This window comes from Larimichthys crocea, chromosome I, assembly GCF_000972845.2.
Source record: "Larimichthys crocea isolate SSNF chromosome I, L_crocea_2.0, whole genome shotgun sequence".
Taxonomy (NCBI): Eukaryota; Metazoa; Chordata; class Actinopteri; family Sciaenidae; genus Larimichthys; species Larimichthys crocea.
In genome coordinates this window covers 19,394,859-19,410,044 of record NC_040011.1, presented here as the reverse complement: position 1 = coordinate 19,410,044, position 15,186 = coordinate 19,394,859, and the positions used below count along the sequence as shown (strand labels likewise).

At 42.0% G+C, this 15,186-nt stretch overlaps 1 protein-coding gene across 1 annotated transcript; it reads right to left on the bottom strand.

The window, feature by feature from the left end:
- Positions 1-3,187: 3,187 nt before the first annotated feature.
- Positions 3,188-9,460, bottom strand: LOC104939160 (uncharacterized). Its single transcript, XM_027279381.1, is given in 4 exon segments — positions 3,188-3,785; positions 4,939-6,291; positions 8,685-9,091; positions 9,197-9,460. Coding segments are annotated over 4 exon segments (2,115 nt in total). The 5' UTR covers positions 9,405-9,460; the 3' UTR covers positions 3,188-3,638.
- Positions 9,461-15,186: the final 5,726 nt, after the last annotated feature.

The following is a 15,186-nucleotide window of genomic DNA, read 5'->3' as shown; positions in this document are numbered from 1 at the left end:
GTGAGTTTTTTGTTTTACCCACCTGTTTAACCACGGAGGATCCACCATGAGCATGTTAGCATTCAGCTAAGGCTTTTATCTAGATGACAGCTCTAAATTCAAGACACTTACGAAGCTGCACAGACAGTTAATGGAAACACGTGAAATCATTCTTTATTTTGGCCTTCATTTCAAAAGTTTGCTTGGAAATGAGTTTGACAGTTGGACGGCAACATTGCTAAGTGCAAAGCCGGGTCGAGAAAAGAAGCAAAGAATAATATGAAATCCAAGCACAACAGTGACATAAAGAAGACCCACAGCCCCACAAAAAAAGGAAAAGGCAGAGAGACATGGACAGAGGTGAGATATCTGAAAAGAAAAGAAAAAGACAGATTTGCAGATGTCTTCAGTGTGGAAGAAAGTAATTGTGCAGGAGGGGTATCTGTCCCTGAGCAGCCTAATAAGGCCCCCTGTTAAAAGACATGTCACTCTGTGAAGAGAGGGAGGCATGAGGATGACTGGCACACTGAATAATATAAGAGCGGCCACAGAGGGCCGCTGCTAGCAGGGAGGGTATGAGGACACGGAGGGGATGTCTGTGAGGTAAATGAGGTTTAAGCTCCATTAAAAGAATCCTCTGGTTTATTTGGCTTCAATAAGAAGACACCGCTGCGGCAGGTAAGGGATCAGGGACGACAGAATACGCTTAAGAGGCAAAGGGGGAATTAGAAACTGAGTTTAAATAAAATCTGGATTTAACTACGACTAGCCGTGCTCTCTAAACGCTCTGTTCACCCACACAGGTGATTAGACCTTTGTGTTCAAAGAAAAGAGAAGCTTTGGCTTTGCTCACCAACATTAAAGTCAAACTCAAACTAAATTGCACATTTTCTTTCTAAGCTGCAACATGCAGATCAGAACAGTTCCTGTGCTCTCTTTAAAAAACAAGACTCACGGTGTGTTCACACAGAAAGTGAAGCAAGTTATTATTATCTGTCATTTGTGTTTATGCACAAGTAACGCGGGGAAATGTTATGTCTTACTACAGCGGTGTGAGCCTGTGCTGTGATAACTACAATGAGCAGTGTTATTAAAAGATGTCTGTTAAAAGCCTGAATGACTTGTCATGTGTTGTCTTGGAAACAGGCATTATAATAAAAATAAAAAATAAAAACAGCTACTCATTAATGGTCTAGAAAAATAGAAGTAAAAGGCAAAAGCTGACTTTAAAAATGTAGCTCTGGTTTAGAATAAAGGGATAAAAAATATTACATTTTAAAAAAAAGACAATCTATAAGAATAAAAGATAAAGAGATGAAAGGATAAAAAGATATATAAAAGATTTTAAAAAAGAGACATCACAAAAAGGCAAGTCTGTAAAAATGAGTTTTAAGAAGTGATTTTAATAAGTTCACTAAATCAGTGAGCCTCGTCTCCTCGTTCCAAAGTCCAATGGTTCTGATGGAGGAGGCACGGCCGCCTCTAGTTTTGGGCCTCGACCCTGGAACAACCAGAAGTGACCAGCCCGAGGATGTAAGGCTGTGAACTGACTCAATGTCATAATTCTATGTGACTTTGTATGACGATAAAATCTTGCTTTAATTGCTGTGCAGCTTTTTCTTGATTTCTCTGTCTATTTCATATTTTTATAAACATTTTTATTTCTATGGTCACTTTCTACTTTTTATATAGTTTTCTATTTGTATAGATGTTAGCACGGGTTAACTTCTTACCACAGTTATATATTTAATTTATATATTTAATTTCTATGGAAATGTTTAATTTCTCTGTACATATTTAAATTTAGATTTATCTCAGGCTAATTTTAACATGGATACTGTGTTATAGGTTAATTCTAATGTATGTTTGCATGCTGCTACTGGATGCTTGAATTTCCCTTGGTATTAATAAAGTGTCTGTCTGTCTGTCTGTAACATATGTTAAACATGAATAATGTCACCATTTTGTTAACGACAGCTGGGCCGCAACTGTAGCGCGTAGTGTGTGTGTGTGTGTGTGTGTGTGTGTGTGTGTGTGTGTGTGTCCTGCCACTCTCCTCCTTGGATCTCTGTTCTCCTGCACACCTGCTATCAATCAGCTCATCAGCACGCAGCCTATTCTCACACCTGCAGTCCATCAGCTCACTGCCAGATTCAGTCAGCCACACACACACACACACACACACAGAGTCAACTCAGTCCATGTGTGTAGTTATTCAGTTTCCTTGTTTCTTGCATTAACCTGTGTGTTCTTCAGGACTCACAACATGAAGCTTAAGACGCTACATGCTAACATGACTGCTGGAGAACATGCGCACACACACACACGTCTGAACAGAGATGAGGATAGACTAGGGGAGGGTGTTATTTATAATAATTATTAGCATTGGAATTGTATAAATCATGTAGTGTCAGTGAACTGAGACAGAGGTCACTGTGCAATGAGGCGGTGCAAGGTTGATTACCTGGCAGTAACACACTGAATTAAATCCAGGGTTTCCCTCACTGTACATTATAACATGATTCCACAGAGAACGACTGGTCACATCTGAAGGAAAATCCAATAAAAAAACAAAAACATTTTACTGTCCACTCATAGAGCACAAAACTTCATCAATAATGAAACAATGAATTACAGACGCAGTACGAATGAAGGTGTTCTCTTTTGCAATGTCTGCTGTGATCTCCTGTGTGTGTTGTCTTCAGCAGCTCTCCTCTCATATCACATGCTCCCTGCTACCTCCCTCCCTATATTATTAGATATTATTTACTGTGAACCTTTATGTTACGGCCATGAGGTAACATGCCTGTAGGTCCGTGTATGTTTTGGTCATTGGATTTTCTGTTCAGAAAAGGATATTAAAAACAAAATTAAAATTGAAAAATTAAAATTCAAGATATTTTTCTTTATCAGGGTCGAGAAGGGATAAACAAAACTTTAAAAACTAAATGACTTTCATTTCCTGTTTCTAAAAACAAAAGAAAATCGTTGGAAGACCTGATAAAGAAAAATATCTTGAATTTAAATTTCAGAATTTTCAAATGAAAATCAAATAACCACTCATCTTTTGTTTTTTAATATCCTTTTCTGAACTCGTCTCTCCTTAGTAACCTCTCCTCCTGCTCACTGTTACCTGGCTGGTTTATGCTGCTACTTATGAGGGAGTACAGTAGACTGCGATCAGCACTCTCAATTTACCTCTCTTAGACGTCCTGCTGCTGTTTTTGAAAATGTTTTTGTCCAGAAAGATCTGCCTTTCGTTTAGGTTTAAACAGGTTCAGGTCTTCCCATGGATGTATTATCAGCTCTGTCCTGTCACCATTTTCTGCTGTAGTCACCCATCAGAATATAATCCCAGATCGCCTCATGAGTCTGAGTTTTCTGATGAAAAGCGGGTACAGCATTACTTCAAACCTAGAAGCAAAATCTGACCTTGTTGTGGGAGGAAGAGAGCAGCTGGAGAAAACCAAACACCATTACAGTATTCAATAGACACACATCGACAGTACAGATACGACTGAGTGAAAAGGTATGGGAATTATTTATCTATCATAATTCATTCTAAAATACACATTTGTGCAACTTAAGACACATCAGTGTTGGCACCTGGGTTCACGGGGTGTTTTGGGTCTCACAACAGACACCCTCGCCCAGGGTGATCAAATCACCCCGGCTTGTGTCTTATAAGTATTTGTCCACAGATCGCCCCACAGCCATCTGGACGCCTTTTCTGCTGCGTCACTGATGTTTTTGATGGCTCTCCTGTTGTGCAGTCCCTTCACTCCCAACATCTTGAGAGCCCTGATGTACGGTGGCCGGGAACCCTCAATGCTGCAAATAAAAGAAACTCTGCAAACAAAAAGAAACAGCGCTAAAAATATAAGAAACGCTGTAAACAAAAAGAAACGGCGCTGCAAATAAAAAAGAAACGGCGCTGCAAATAAAAAAAGAAACGGCGCTGCAAATAAAAAAGAAACGCCGCTGCAAATAAAAAAGAAACGCCGCTGCAAATAAAAGAAACTTCACAACGGAAGTGAATTACCGGGGACTATTTTTACCGGTGCACCTGTAGTTTTTTATGTGAGCGAAGAAGAAGAAGAAGAAGAAGAAGAAGTAGTACAGACGTGTATTGCATTCACTTGAAAAAAATAAATTGGACACCTGATCTCGTAATTACAAGATAAGGAAAGGTGCCTTATTGGCTACTGCACTTCGGTAAAGTTAGAAAGATATTGGCACTTCCGAGATCAGTAACTCTTAATTGAAACGTTGTTAAAACACAAAACGCATATACAAACTGATGTAGTCGGGCACTAGATTTTAAAGTGTAGATAGCGTTACCGCAGTACTGTATCATATTAAAGTTATTGATTAATATTCCTAATAAAAATTCCCAGAAATTATGAAAAGTCTTAGTAAACACTAATGTTGTTGGTGTGGCTCCGAGGATGGTTTGTTGTGATGAACATTAGGTTGTAGCTCGTTGTCTGTCTTACTATGGTTGAAAATATGCGTTTTGTGTTTTAACAACGTTTCAATTAAGAGTTATTGATCTCGGAAGTGCCAATATCTTTCTAACTTTACCGAAGTGCAGTAGCCAATAAGGCACCTTTCCTTATCTCGTAATTACGAGATCAGGTGTCTAATTTATTTTTTTCAAGTGAATGCAATACGCTTCTGTACTTCTTCTTCTTCTTTTTCTTCGCTCACATAAAAAACTACAGGTGCACCGGCAAAAATAGTCCCCGGTAATTCACTTCCGTTGTGAAGTTTCTTTTATTTGCAGCGGCGTTTCTTTTTTTATTTGCAGCGGCGTTTCTTTTTGTTTACAGTGTTTCTTTTATTTGCAGCGCTGTTTCTTTTTGTTTACAGTGTTTCTTTTATTTGCAGCGCTGTTTCTTTTTGTTTGCAGAGTTTCTTTTAGTTGCAGCATTGAGGGTTCCCGGCCACCGTACTGATGAGAGACTGGCCGGCGAATCATCTGCACCCGACCTCGATGGGGTTGCATCGGGTCCTCCATCCCCTGCTTCGGCATTCACCTGCCAGCTCCTCGTACTTGGCTCTCTTCCTCTCAAAGGCCTCCTCCATCCGGTCTTCCCAGGGAACAGTCAACTCCAGCAGGACCACTTGCCTCGTTGTTTCCAACACCAGGACCATGTCTGGCCTGAGTGTGGTCACTGCGATGTTCTCCGGGAACTTGAGCTGTCTCCCTAGGTCAACTTTTAGCTGCCAGTCCCGGGCTGTTGCTAGCAGCCCCCCTGCTTGTCTCCGTTGCTGCTGTGGCTTCTCCCCAGCCCTAACAAAGGCAATGAACTGCCTTGTTGGTTGTTGGTGTTTACTGGTGGAAATCCCTGTGCTGATGGCCTCCGCAATGACCCGTAGCACCAGGCACCAGCAGTAACGCCTCTCTCCCAGCGCTCTTGGGCAGCAGCTCAGGATGTGTTCCAGCGATCCAGCTCTTTGGCAGAGAGGGCACAGTGGGTTCCCAGCCAAGCCCCAGCGGTGGAGGTTGGATGGGCTTGGGAGGACGTCGTAGACCGACTGGATGAGGAACTTGATCCGGTGTGGCTCAGATCGCCATAGCTCTGTCCACGATACCTTCTGGTCAGCTGCCTCCTCCCACCGGGTCCACGCCCCCTGCTGCCGCATCCCTACTGTCCTACTGCAGCGGGCTTCCTCCACCCCTGCACGGACCTCCTCCTGGATCAGTTGACGCCTTGCTTTCCCCTGGGCCTTGTTGTAGGAAGGTCTTGGGTTGCTCCCGAGTCCTGCCCGTCCGGATGCCACTGTTCCCACCAGCTCGCTGTGCCGCAAGCGGGACTCAGCCTGGTCGACTGCCTCGTGAGCACACCACTTCCTGCCGGTCCTCACTTCTATGCCAGCTGAGGAGACTTTGATGTCACTGGAGTCTTTATACAGCAGCAGCTCTCTTGCTCAGGTAACCATAAACTCCTCCGTTAGACTGCTGAAGGGGAGTTTCAGTTTGTTGTTCCTCCCGTACAAGGCGATGCTGCTAAGGCTTCATGGTAGGCCCAACCACTTCCGCAGGAAGGAGCTGACCTTCCTCTCGAAGCACTCAACGGTGGTCATTGGCATATCATAGACCAGCAGTGGCCAGAGGAGTCGAGGCAAGATGCCATGTTGGTAGATCCAGGCTTTAAACTTGCCTGGTAGCCCTTACTTATCCACTGCTGTCAGCCAGGTTCCCAACTCCTCTGATGTTGCTCGGAGTGCTGCGGTGTCCTTCAGAGTGCAGTCATAGATCTTGCCCAGGCTCTTAACTGGCTTCTCTCCCACAGATGGAATAAAAATCTGTTGTATGTGAAATACAGAGTTAATTCAGAGACATATCAGATTGCAGTAAATGGATGTGTTGGTCAGGTTGACTGATAGTCGATGGAAGTTTGATTGAATGGAGTCACAGTCTCTTCAACCTGCTGTCTGTCTGTTCCACTTTGGGGAGAATTAAAGATGACCTGAAAGGACAGAGAGAGGAGCAATACAACAAACACACACACTATTATGCATATATTCTAGATTAATCACTCACCTTTCAAAATGAGACCCACTCAATGTGCAACCGGCTTCTTCCTTGACAGCCCGCTGTGTTTTCTTTGAACTGTGTGAAACTGAATTATGCTGTCAGCATCAATCAAAAAATAGCTCTTCTTCCTGCCTGCATATATGCCACAACAATTTGTCCACACACTTTGTGTGTGTGTGTGTGTGTGTTCCCTGTGTCAGTCGTGAATGCCACTAATAGCCAGTGGCCTGCTCTCTGTCCACTGACATTTGACAAAGTTGAAGCAGAGGAGTAGTGACTGACAGAAAGAGGCAGAAAAGTCAGGCAGTTAGTCAGTTTTTTCCTGATAGGAAGCAGAACACGTCACAGAAACTCTATGAAGAGATCAGGTCATTCACGTTCATCATCAACTCATCAACATTAGAAACATCAGAGAGGATGATGATACAGCAAACAGGTACATGATTGATAATCAATATTCAAAGCAACACACAACAAATCAGATGATCGAGCAGCAGACCAAAGCAAGTGTGCACCATGGCCCACCAGACTCCATTGACAAAAACAGTAATTTTAGCATGCAGATAAACTGAACACATGAACACAAGTCAAAACCATCTATGTTCCACTGTTTTAATAAACGATATTTGCATTATCGGCTACAACACCAGCAAAGTAAGCTAATCCTTAGAAACAATCAAAGCATGCACTAACAGTGCTTGTTGTTACCACTGACAGGCTCAGACCAAGTGTCAACAACAGAGACCTTTGTTTAATCAACACTATAACTACCACATGCCACCAGACTCATTAACCCATTAACAGAAACAGTACTTTTACATCACAGTTCATCGTAGTTTCATACAAACTGGACCCAAACTCTCTAAAACTCTCTGTCAGTCTTTCCACTCTTTCAACAATCACCAACTTGAAATAAACCCTTAATCTCCAAGGTAGACAAGAACACAAACAGCTGTATCAGTCACTCTTTCATCACTCATCATACAGGTGGACTCGTATCACGACCAGCTGTACAAACAACGCACAGACCAGCTCAGACAACAATGTACCCAACGCTTACCCCTAAAATATACAGCATGCAGAACGGCTCCGCTCCAGAACGACTGCGTACTCCGCTGTCCGCCAACTCACACATAATCCATTTGTGATGCGATCAGGTGCGTCTCCGCCGGCTATCGAGCGTCGCAAGAACGCAGGAGATCTCGTGAATTCACGCATAATCACGTAATATTGCCGGCTGTAGTCTCTTTGACTCCTGCAATGGCATTCCATGCCGCATCTTTTTTCTGGTGTCCTTATAAAAAGGATGTGAGGTGTCATCAATGATTACGCATGAAAACCCCTCACCTGTTGACTTCAGGTCGCCCCCACCCATTATGACATGTTCTTGTAATGAAACTCAATCTGCGATGAACACGGCATATTTTATTTTGAAAATCAACCGGGGTTTTATTTTGTAGCAGATTTCTTTCCCCGCACAGTCTGCTCTGTGCTGAATTTATGCGCCGTGCTCCGGCATCCGTGAGAAATAGAAGCTTTGCGAATGTGTTGCGGAGGACTGCTGGTCGTTGCAGTCGTACAGAGACTGTGTGAGCTGACACATTGAAACGTATCAGCTCCGTCGCCGTGGCGGAGCCGTTCCGCATGCAGTGTATTTCAGGCTTTAGGCCATTTTTAAAAGTAGACACCCAAAAGAATTGATGCAACGGGTTAAGTGTTCCTTAAATCTGTATTATATACAGATACAGAGTATACAGTATATGCAGTACAGAAACTAAACTGAATCCCGAAGGCTGCGTCATCGGTGTGAATGCATATGAATGGTTAGTTCCTAAAAGTCGGCATCTTAGATGGCAGCCAGTGGCATCAGCGTATGAAAGTGTCAGGGTGCTGGTACTGGCAAGGAGAACTCAAAAGCATGACTGAGAGACAGACAAGTTTAACCCCTTAACGCCTGAATTTATATAGCTGTATATAAAAAAAGTTTTATGTGTGTTTTTGCCTTTAAGTAGATGGTAAATAATGTTGAGATTATTAATTTCACTTTTGCACAAAAAATAAATAGAAATGTTGGTATTTTCGGTCAATAATAAGATAACAATAACACAGTAATATAACAGTGAAAAAACAATGTTTATTTATTATACAATTACATACATACACGACATGCATTAGACCAGTAGATCCTAGAGCGAGGTAAGCGGATAACACTCATGTACAAAACAGATCCAATGAACTGCTCCAATTCCTCCTGATCTAATTTCAGGGCATGGTTTGGATTTTCTTGTGTGCTGTACAGATTGCTCTGATTGACAATAAGAGCCAAAAGTTCAGTGTCAAAAAACTGTCTGATGTAATCAATAGGCAGTCTGATTGAGTCACTGTCTGGGAGGGCACCTTGCCACGCTGGCACATTTTTTTCAGAGCTCTGAGTCTGTTTCCCCGTCTTCCATGTCATTTTTTCTTTGTTTCGTCTCTTTTGTTTCTTTCTTGGAGCTTGGGCACTGGTGCTACTAACCTCCTCATCACTGCTGCTCCTGTCGCTCTCGCTACTGCTCTCACCATCACCTGCAGGGGTCAAAATTAACTTTTAGCAATGTGAAAATCTATGGATAATCTATGGTTAAACTGGTGAAATTCACTAGCCATTCAATAGGAAATCTGCATTTTCACCTGGCTCGGGCACACATTTCTCATCACTGCTACTCCTGTCGCTCTCATTGCTACTCTCTCCATCACCTGGCTTGGGAACATATTCCTCATCGCTCCCTGCACTATCACTGAGACAGCTGTCTTCACTGTCCTCTGGGGGAGGTCTAACATGAGGTTGCACGCTTACGCGCTTGCCGTAAAACACGGAAGCCTTCATTCGGATCTGCATAAAAATAAATAGCAGTTGTATTCATATCCCAGCATGGTGTCTGTATAAAAAGACTATTGAAAATAACTAAACAAAATACAAAGGATTACCTAGATAAGCTGGCCAGAAGAGCGTTTTTCTCTATAGCGCTGGTTAGCTGCTCAGCATTACCTTATGGCCTACTGTCGCTAATATGCTGCAAAGCTAATTAGTATCATAACTTCAAAAATACTTATCACACATATTTCACCTCATTACATTGAGTGTGTAAGCACTTATTAAGCAGGTGAGTATTTTTATCTTAGCACAACTTACCTTATATACGTCTCAGGATCAAACTTTACCGCGTCGTATCGATAACTTCGCAACCGGAAAAATTCTCGCGCGTAAACATTAAATCAGTCCGTCACTTTTGTGATCCCACTGGAACCAAATGCTTGTCAAAGGTTCCTAGGTCCATAACAAATATGCACTAACCGGCATTGGGGGAATGCAGACCCTATCTCGGCTGGTAGATTGAGTCAAGCGGTTTGTTGCATATTTGCGACACCAGGCGTTAAGGGGTTAAGGGATAAGCAGTTTAGTCAGTCCAAAGTACAGGCAGGGTCAAAACCAAGAGAGCAGAAAGGCAAACAAATCTGACAAGGGGCAGGCAGGAATCCAAAGTTCAAAACAGGGTCAGAACGAGAAGACTAAACTGGAATCACTGGAGAGCTTGGCAAAAAACAACACAAGACAATCTGGCAGGGATGAAGTGGAAATGAACCAGTACATATATGCTGAGGGACTGATGAGCGAATGTACTGCAGGTGAGGAGATGGGCGGGGAAAACCAGGTGAGGGAAATGAGCTGATTGCAAGGTGGGATCTGAAATGACAGGAGAATTAATAGACATGGAACCAATAAAAACAAACTGAGTGTAACTATGTTACAGAAAGTCTGTGAATGCGATATGTAGTGTAAAAACACTTTGAGTGGCCACAAGACTAGAAAGTTGCTATATAAGTACAGTCCACATAGGAGCTTCTCCCTCCAGCTTACATTCTGTTTAACAGACTGAATGATCAGCTGAAAACCTCCAAAAATCTCACTTTTGACTTTTTGACTTTTGACCACAAATGACATAAACTTTTACCTGAGTTACAACATCACATGAAATACACCGAGAGCTCACTCCCATCTAAATTTCAGGATCTAACTTTGTTGGTTCTAATTAAATGTTCACACCATACTTGTCATTTATGATCTAGAGTCAAAAAGAATGTTGAGTTACTGCCTTGAATGCCCTCAAGGCAAATGCTGTTTTTAACAGAAAGTCTTGTGGAGTAGAAAACTGCAGCAGATTACTTTTGATCAGCTGTGCTCTGTTAGAAATGTCAAATTTTAATCATCTCTATTTCAATCACGGAATCAATGTCATTCCTTTAACAACTGCAGTTCAATCTTTCTTTATCTTTTCTTTATCCCAGTTTGTCCTTTAAACATCGAAGCGTAAAGCAAGTAAATGTCTGCCCAGCAATTCTCTCTATTTCATAGTGTTTAGTCGATTATAAAGAGCAGCACCCGTCATTAACTCCAGCCATCTGCACTGCAAACTTTGCATACAGTTAAATAAGATGGAATGTAATGCTCCCTCTTCAGCATGATGTATCATTAACATGGCCAGAGTAACACAGTGGGGTTCTTTTCTCTGCGTGGTCTCTAAAACACTGCGGCACGTATTCATGAAAGCACACAGTCATCTCAGACATATAGCAACTGTAACGTGACATTTGCTGCAATTCTGACAAGTGGAACAAGAAGAACTCATTATCGACACCGTAACCTCATGGGAACTGTCTTTGATTTGAAAACTCTGCAGAGTCGTACAGTTGTGAATTCTCTTTTTTAAAACACAAAGTGGAAGTGTTTTTCCAACTCTGAAACATACACAACGATACCAGTGAGAGTATAAAAAAGTTTTCTCCTTCAAAGACACTGGATTTCACTGGGAACAGACAGACTGCTTCCATCAAAAGCGTGTGCCATTATTGAAAACCAAGACACATGTCTGGATGCCCTGTCAGTAAAGTAAGCTTTGACCTTTGACAATGTATGTTAGTGTTTAGGCTGCTAGCAACATAATATATGCATGGATTAAAAAATGTCACATGTCAGTTATAACACAACCATACAGGAATCCCCAACCAGAGGGTATTAAGAAGGTTAGAGGGTTGTAGGAAATAGCGCCTCTGTGGCTGGGCAAGTTCATCGGAATATTACAAATATAATAAAGTGAACTCCAGAAAATAGAAAAATCTCCCTGTACTGGAAACTGTGAAAAGTGTATTTCTGTTTCATACTAACTTACACCCTTTAAATGAACTGTAAAAATATATGAACAAAGATTATTTGCATGTATATGCAGCAACAAACCTGATAAAATTGTGTATTTATGTATTTATGTGATCTGAGCAAGGAGGAAGAAGGAGGAAGCTTGAAACTTTGAACTTGAACTTTAAACTGCTCCCTAAAAGCATCTATCATACCAAAATTATACAACAAAAACACTTTGTCTGCAAGGTTACTTAAAAGCCTCCAGCCTGTATCTGCACAGATAAGTCCAATTCAATTAAAACACAACTTTCAAGTTCCCTTAATGTCAACACGACACGACCTTTTTTTCCCCAAGTAAAAGTCACACACAAAAATAACTTCAATTACAAATTATTTCTGTTACTCAATGTGAAAGGTTTTATTTAAATGCATTTATTCAAAAAGTCAAAAAGTGCTTTACAATTTATGAATGTTTCAAAGAAAGAAATAATGTCTCAATCAACTTCTCTCAGACACAAGTTAACAACTCTGAACAGCAACACTGAAACTCAGCCTCAATTTCAGACATGAATGCAACAATGTCTGTTGTAGGCTATTGAAAAAGAAGGTTAACAATTGTCTTCTGGAAAAATGAAAATAAAATATCTAACAAAAAATCCTCTTGTATATTAACAACTTAGAAAGTAACTAAAAATGTACCAAAAACTAACCAAAATATAAATGGATCTTCTTTACTTTCCTGGTTTATCCTGGTCTTCGTCTTCATCTGGTTTTTCATCCTCTTCGTCCGTTTTTTTCCTCCTCTTCCTTATTGTCAGTCCATTTATGCTTAATCCTGGTCTTCTTCCTCATCTGGTTTTTCCTCCTCTTCGTCCGGTTTTTCCTCCTCGTCCTTCTTGTCAGCCCATTTATATTTTGCTGTAGAGCTGATTTTTCTCAGTACTTTTTTGTTGCTCAACATATGAGCATGGAAGTCTTTGCAAGACATGTCTTTGAAATTGTATTGCAGAAACAAGATCCCCTTCAATGACTGAACGGACAGCTGGTTCCTCTCCTTTGTCCATTGACTCTGCATCAGAGAAAAAACTCTCTCCACATTTGCATTGTGAGCAGGAAGTGCAAAGACAAACTGTGCAATCTTCAGCAGCTCTGAGTAGGCTGCAATACTTTTGGCCTTCTCAAAGTATTTGGCCCATTTCTGGTGCACTTGTAGGCCCATGAACTCATTGTCATCACCACGGCTTTCCACAAATCTCTTAAGATTGACAACTTCATCAAAACATTTGACATCATCAATTGGCACCCCCTTCTCTCCAAGGTACTTTATACAGGCCTCCACATCATCCCATGTTGGTGGCTCACTCATGTCCATCCACATAAATGGAGAGAACTCTTCCATGGGGGTCATCCACTTCTCCAGGTACTGAACACATGAGGTGTACATGCCAAGCACATCATCTGTGAACTTGACACAGCCCTCTTCAAGTCCATCTCTGCGATTTTCATCCAGCAGTCCTTTAACTTTGAGGGACATGAATGTGTTTTCCTTTCTTTCAGTAAGGATGTTATGGATGCTGCTCAGTATTTTTTTCACCTCCATGATGGAGTTGTTCTCCCTTTCCATCCCTTGAATGTGATTGTGGAAGACTGACATGAGTGAGTGCATGTGCCACAAGTACACCTCACTAAAAGGGTTTTCAAAAAACGCCTTTATCACCTTGGGTGGCTTTTCCTGAGACAGAAAGAATGCCTTTAAAGCAGGGAACATCTGTAGCATCCTCTCTATGCCAGGGAAGAGAGAGAGCCACCTTGTCTTGCTGTGAGAAAGCATCCTCCTGTACTCTATGTCAACAAAAGTGCAGTATTCTTTTAGAGACTCTGTACGCACAGTGTATATGTGGAAGTACTGATATATTTTGAAAATGACATTCTCAATGTCCACATCAAGTGTGTCTGCCCCGTGATGGACACAATTATTGAGTATGTGTGCTGGGCAACCAACGCCAATCAATGTTTTCTTTTGCAAGAATCTTTTCAAGTGAGCAAACACATTATTTCCCCCTTCGTCACGCCGGGTTCCACCAAAGTTTGTGTTACAGTTGTCACCAGTAAATGCGACGCATTTGGAAGCCAGGTTGTTTTTTGTCAATGTGTCCATCAAGTAGCTAGCGATGGTGTTAGCAGTCTCATTTGGTGTATCTTTCACTTCAATTAATTTACTCTGTACACCACCTTCTTTCCAATCAAAGTACTGGATGAGTATGGGGAAGATTTTCACTGCCCCGTGATTACTCCCATCAGTACTGACACCACAGAATGGGATATCTTTTAAAGCTTCATGCCGCGCTATTTCGAGTGAATGAGGGGCCAGCACACCGTCAACAATTGCCTCCGTCTTGGTACGGGCACAAGTAAACTTTTTGGCCACGTCTGAATCATTGAACGTTTTTTTGATCAAAGAACTAGAACAGTCCATCGAGCGATAACTGTGGTGGTGTTTCACTGTATGAAAAGACCAGGCAGCCTCCGCTGCATTCACTGCATCATCTTTCCCTGGTTTCACGAAATATTCAGATATCGAACAGGCGCTACTATCGCCTCGAACAGCTTTTTTGTGTTTTTCTGTGTCAATGTGGGATTTTAGGTCCCTTGCACCACCATTGCAGAGCGAGACATACGTGCCTGCTTTGCAAACAGTGCACAGTGCTTCACTTTTGTCTCGCCCCGGTCTGAATGCAGGGAATTTTTTCTGTAACTCGTCTGTAAACGTGCACTTGCGCTTGGGCATGGTGGTGGAGACTGACAACCACGCTGTCTAGTGTCTACTAACTGGTTGACGAAGGCTGCCTGCACTGACTCTGCTCAGGGCTGACGTCATCGTGCGCAGTGTCCTAGTGCCTGTCGATTTACTGGTCCGATGTAAGCAAAGACGTGTCGGAAAGGAACTGAATGAAAGTAATTTTACAAAAACCGGGACATTTCCTCATTTTCTAAAAATAAACCGGGACACCCAGGACAGGACGTGAAATACGGACATGTCCCGGGAAATACGGACGTATGGTCACCCTAGTAAAAGGACCAACACAAACCGGCCAGTACAAAGTTTGATGGCTGCTCTGACCTTTGTAGTGAGTTTCATCAGCTGTTAACTCCTTCCAGGTGCAATGGCAATGCCAAGGTACCCGAATGAACTGATGGGTTTCCACTCATGGTGAGCCAGTTGGCTGTAAACTCTTTCCCAGGCATGTTATTATGTCAAATTATTGTGTGTTTCAACTGGTTAAAGTACGGCAACGTTAAAAGCTCATATACAACTCATGTTTACATTTTTACACATTTTTAGTGATTTACAGTTTCCTGATGGAAGTTAGCGGCAGTTAGCTAGTTAGCCGTGCCATCCCGTTGAGCCGAGTCTGCTCAGACTTGGAGTCTGGAGAACCGGGAGTACTCGTGTTAGATAAGAATGCTAGCTGCATGGCTAGCTGAG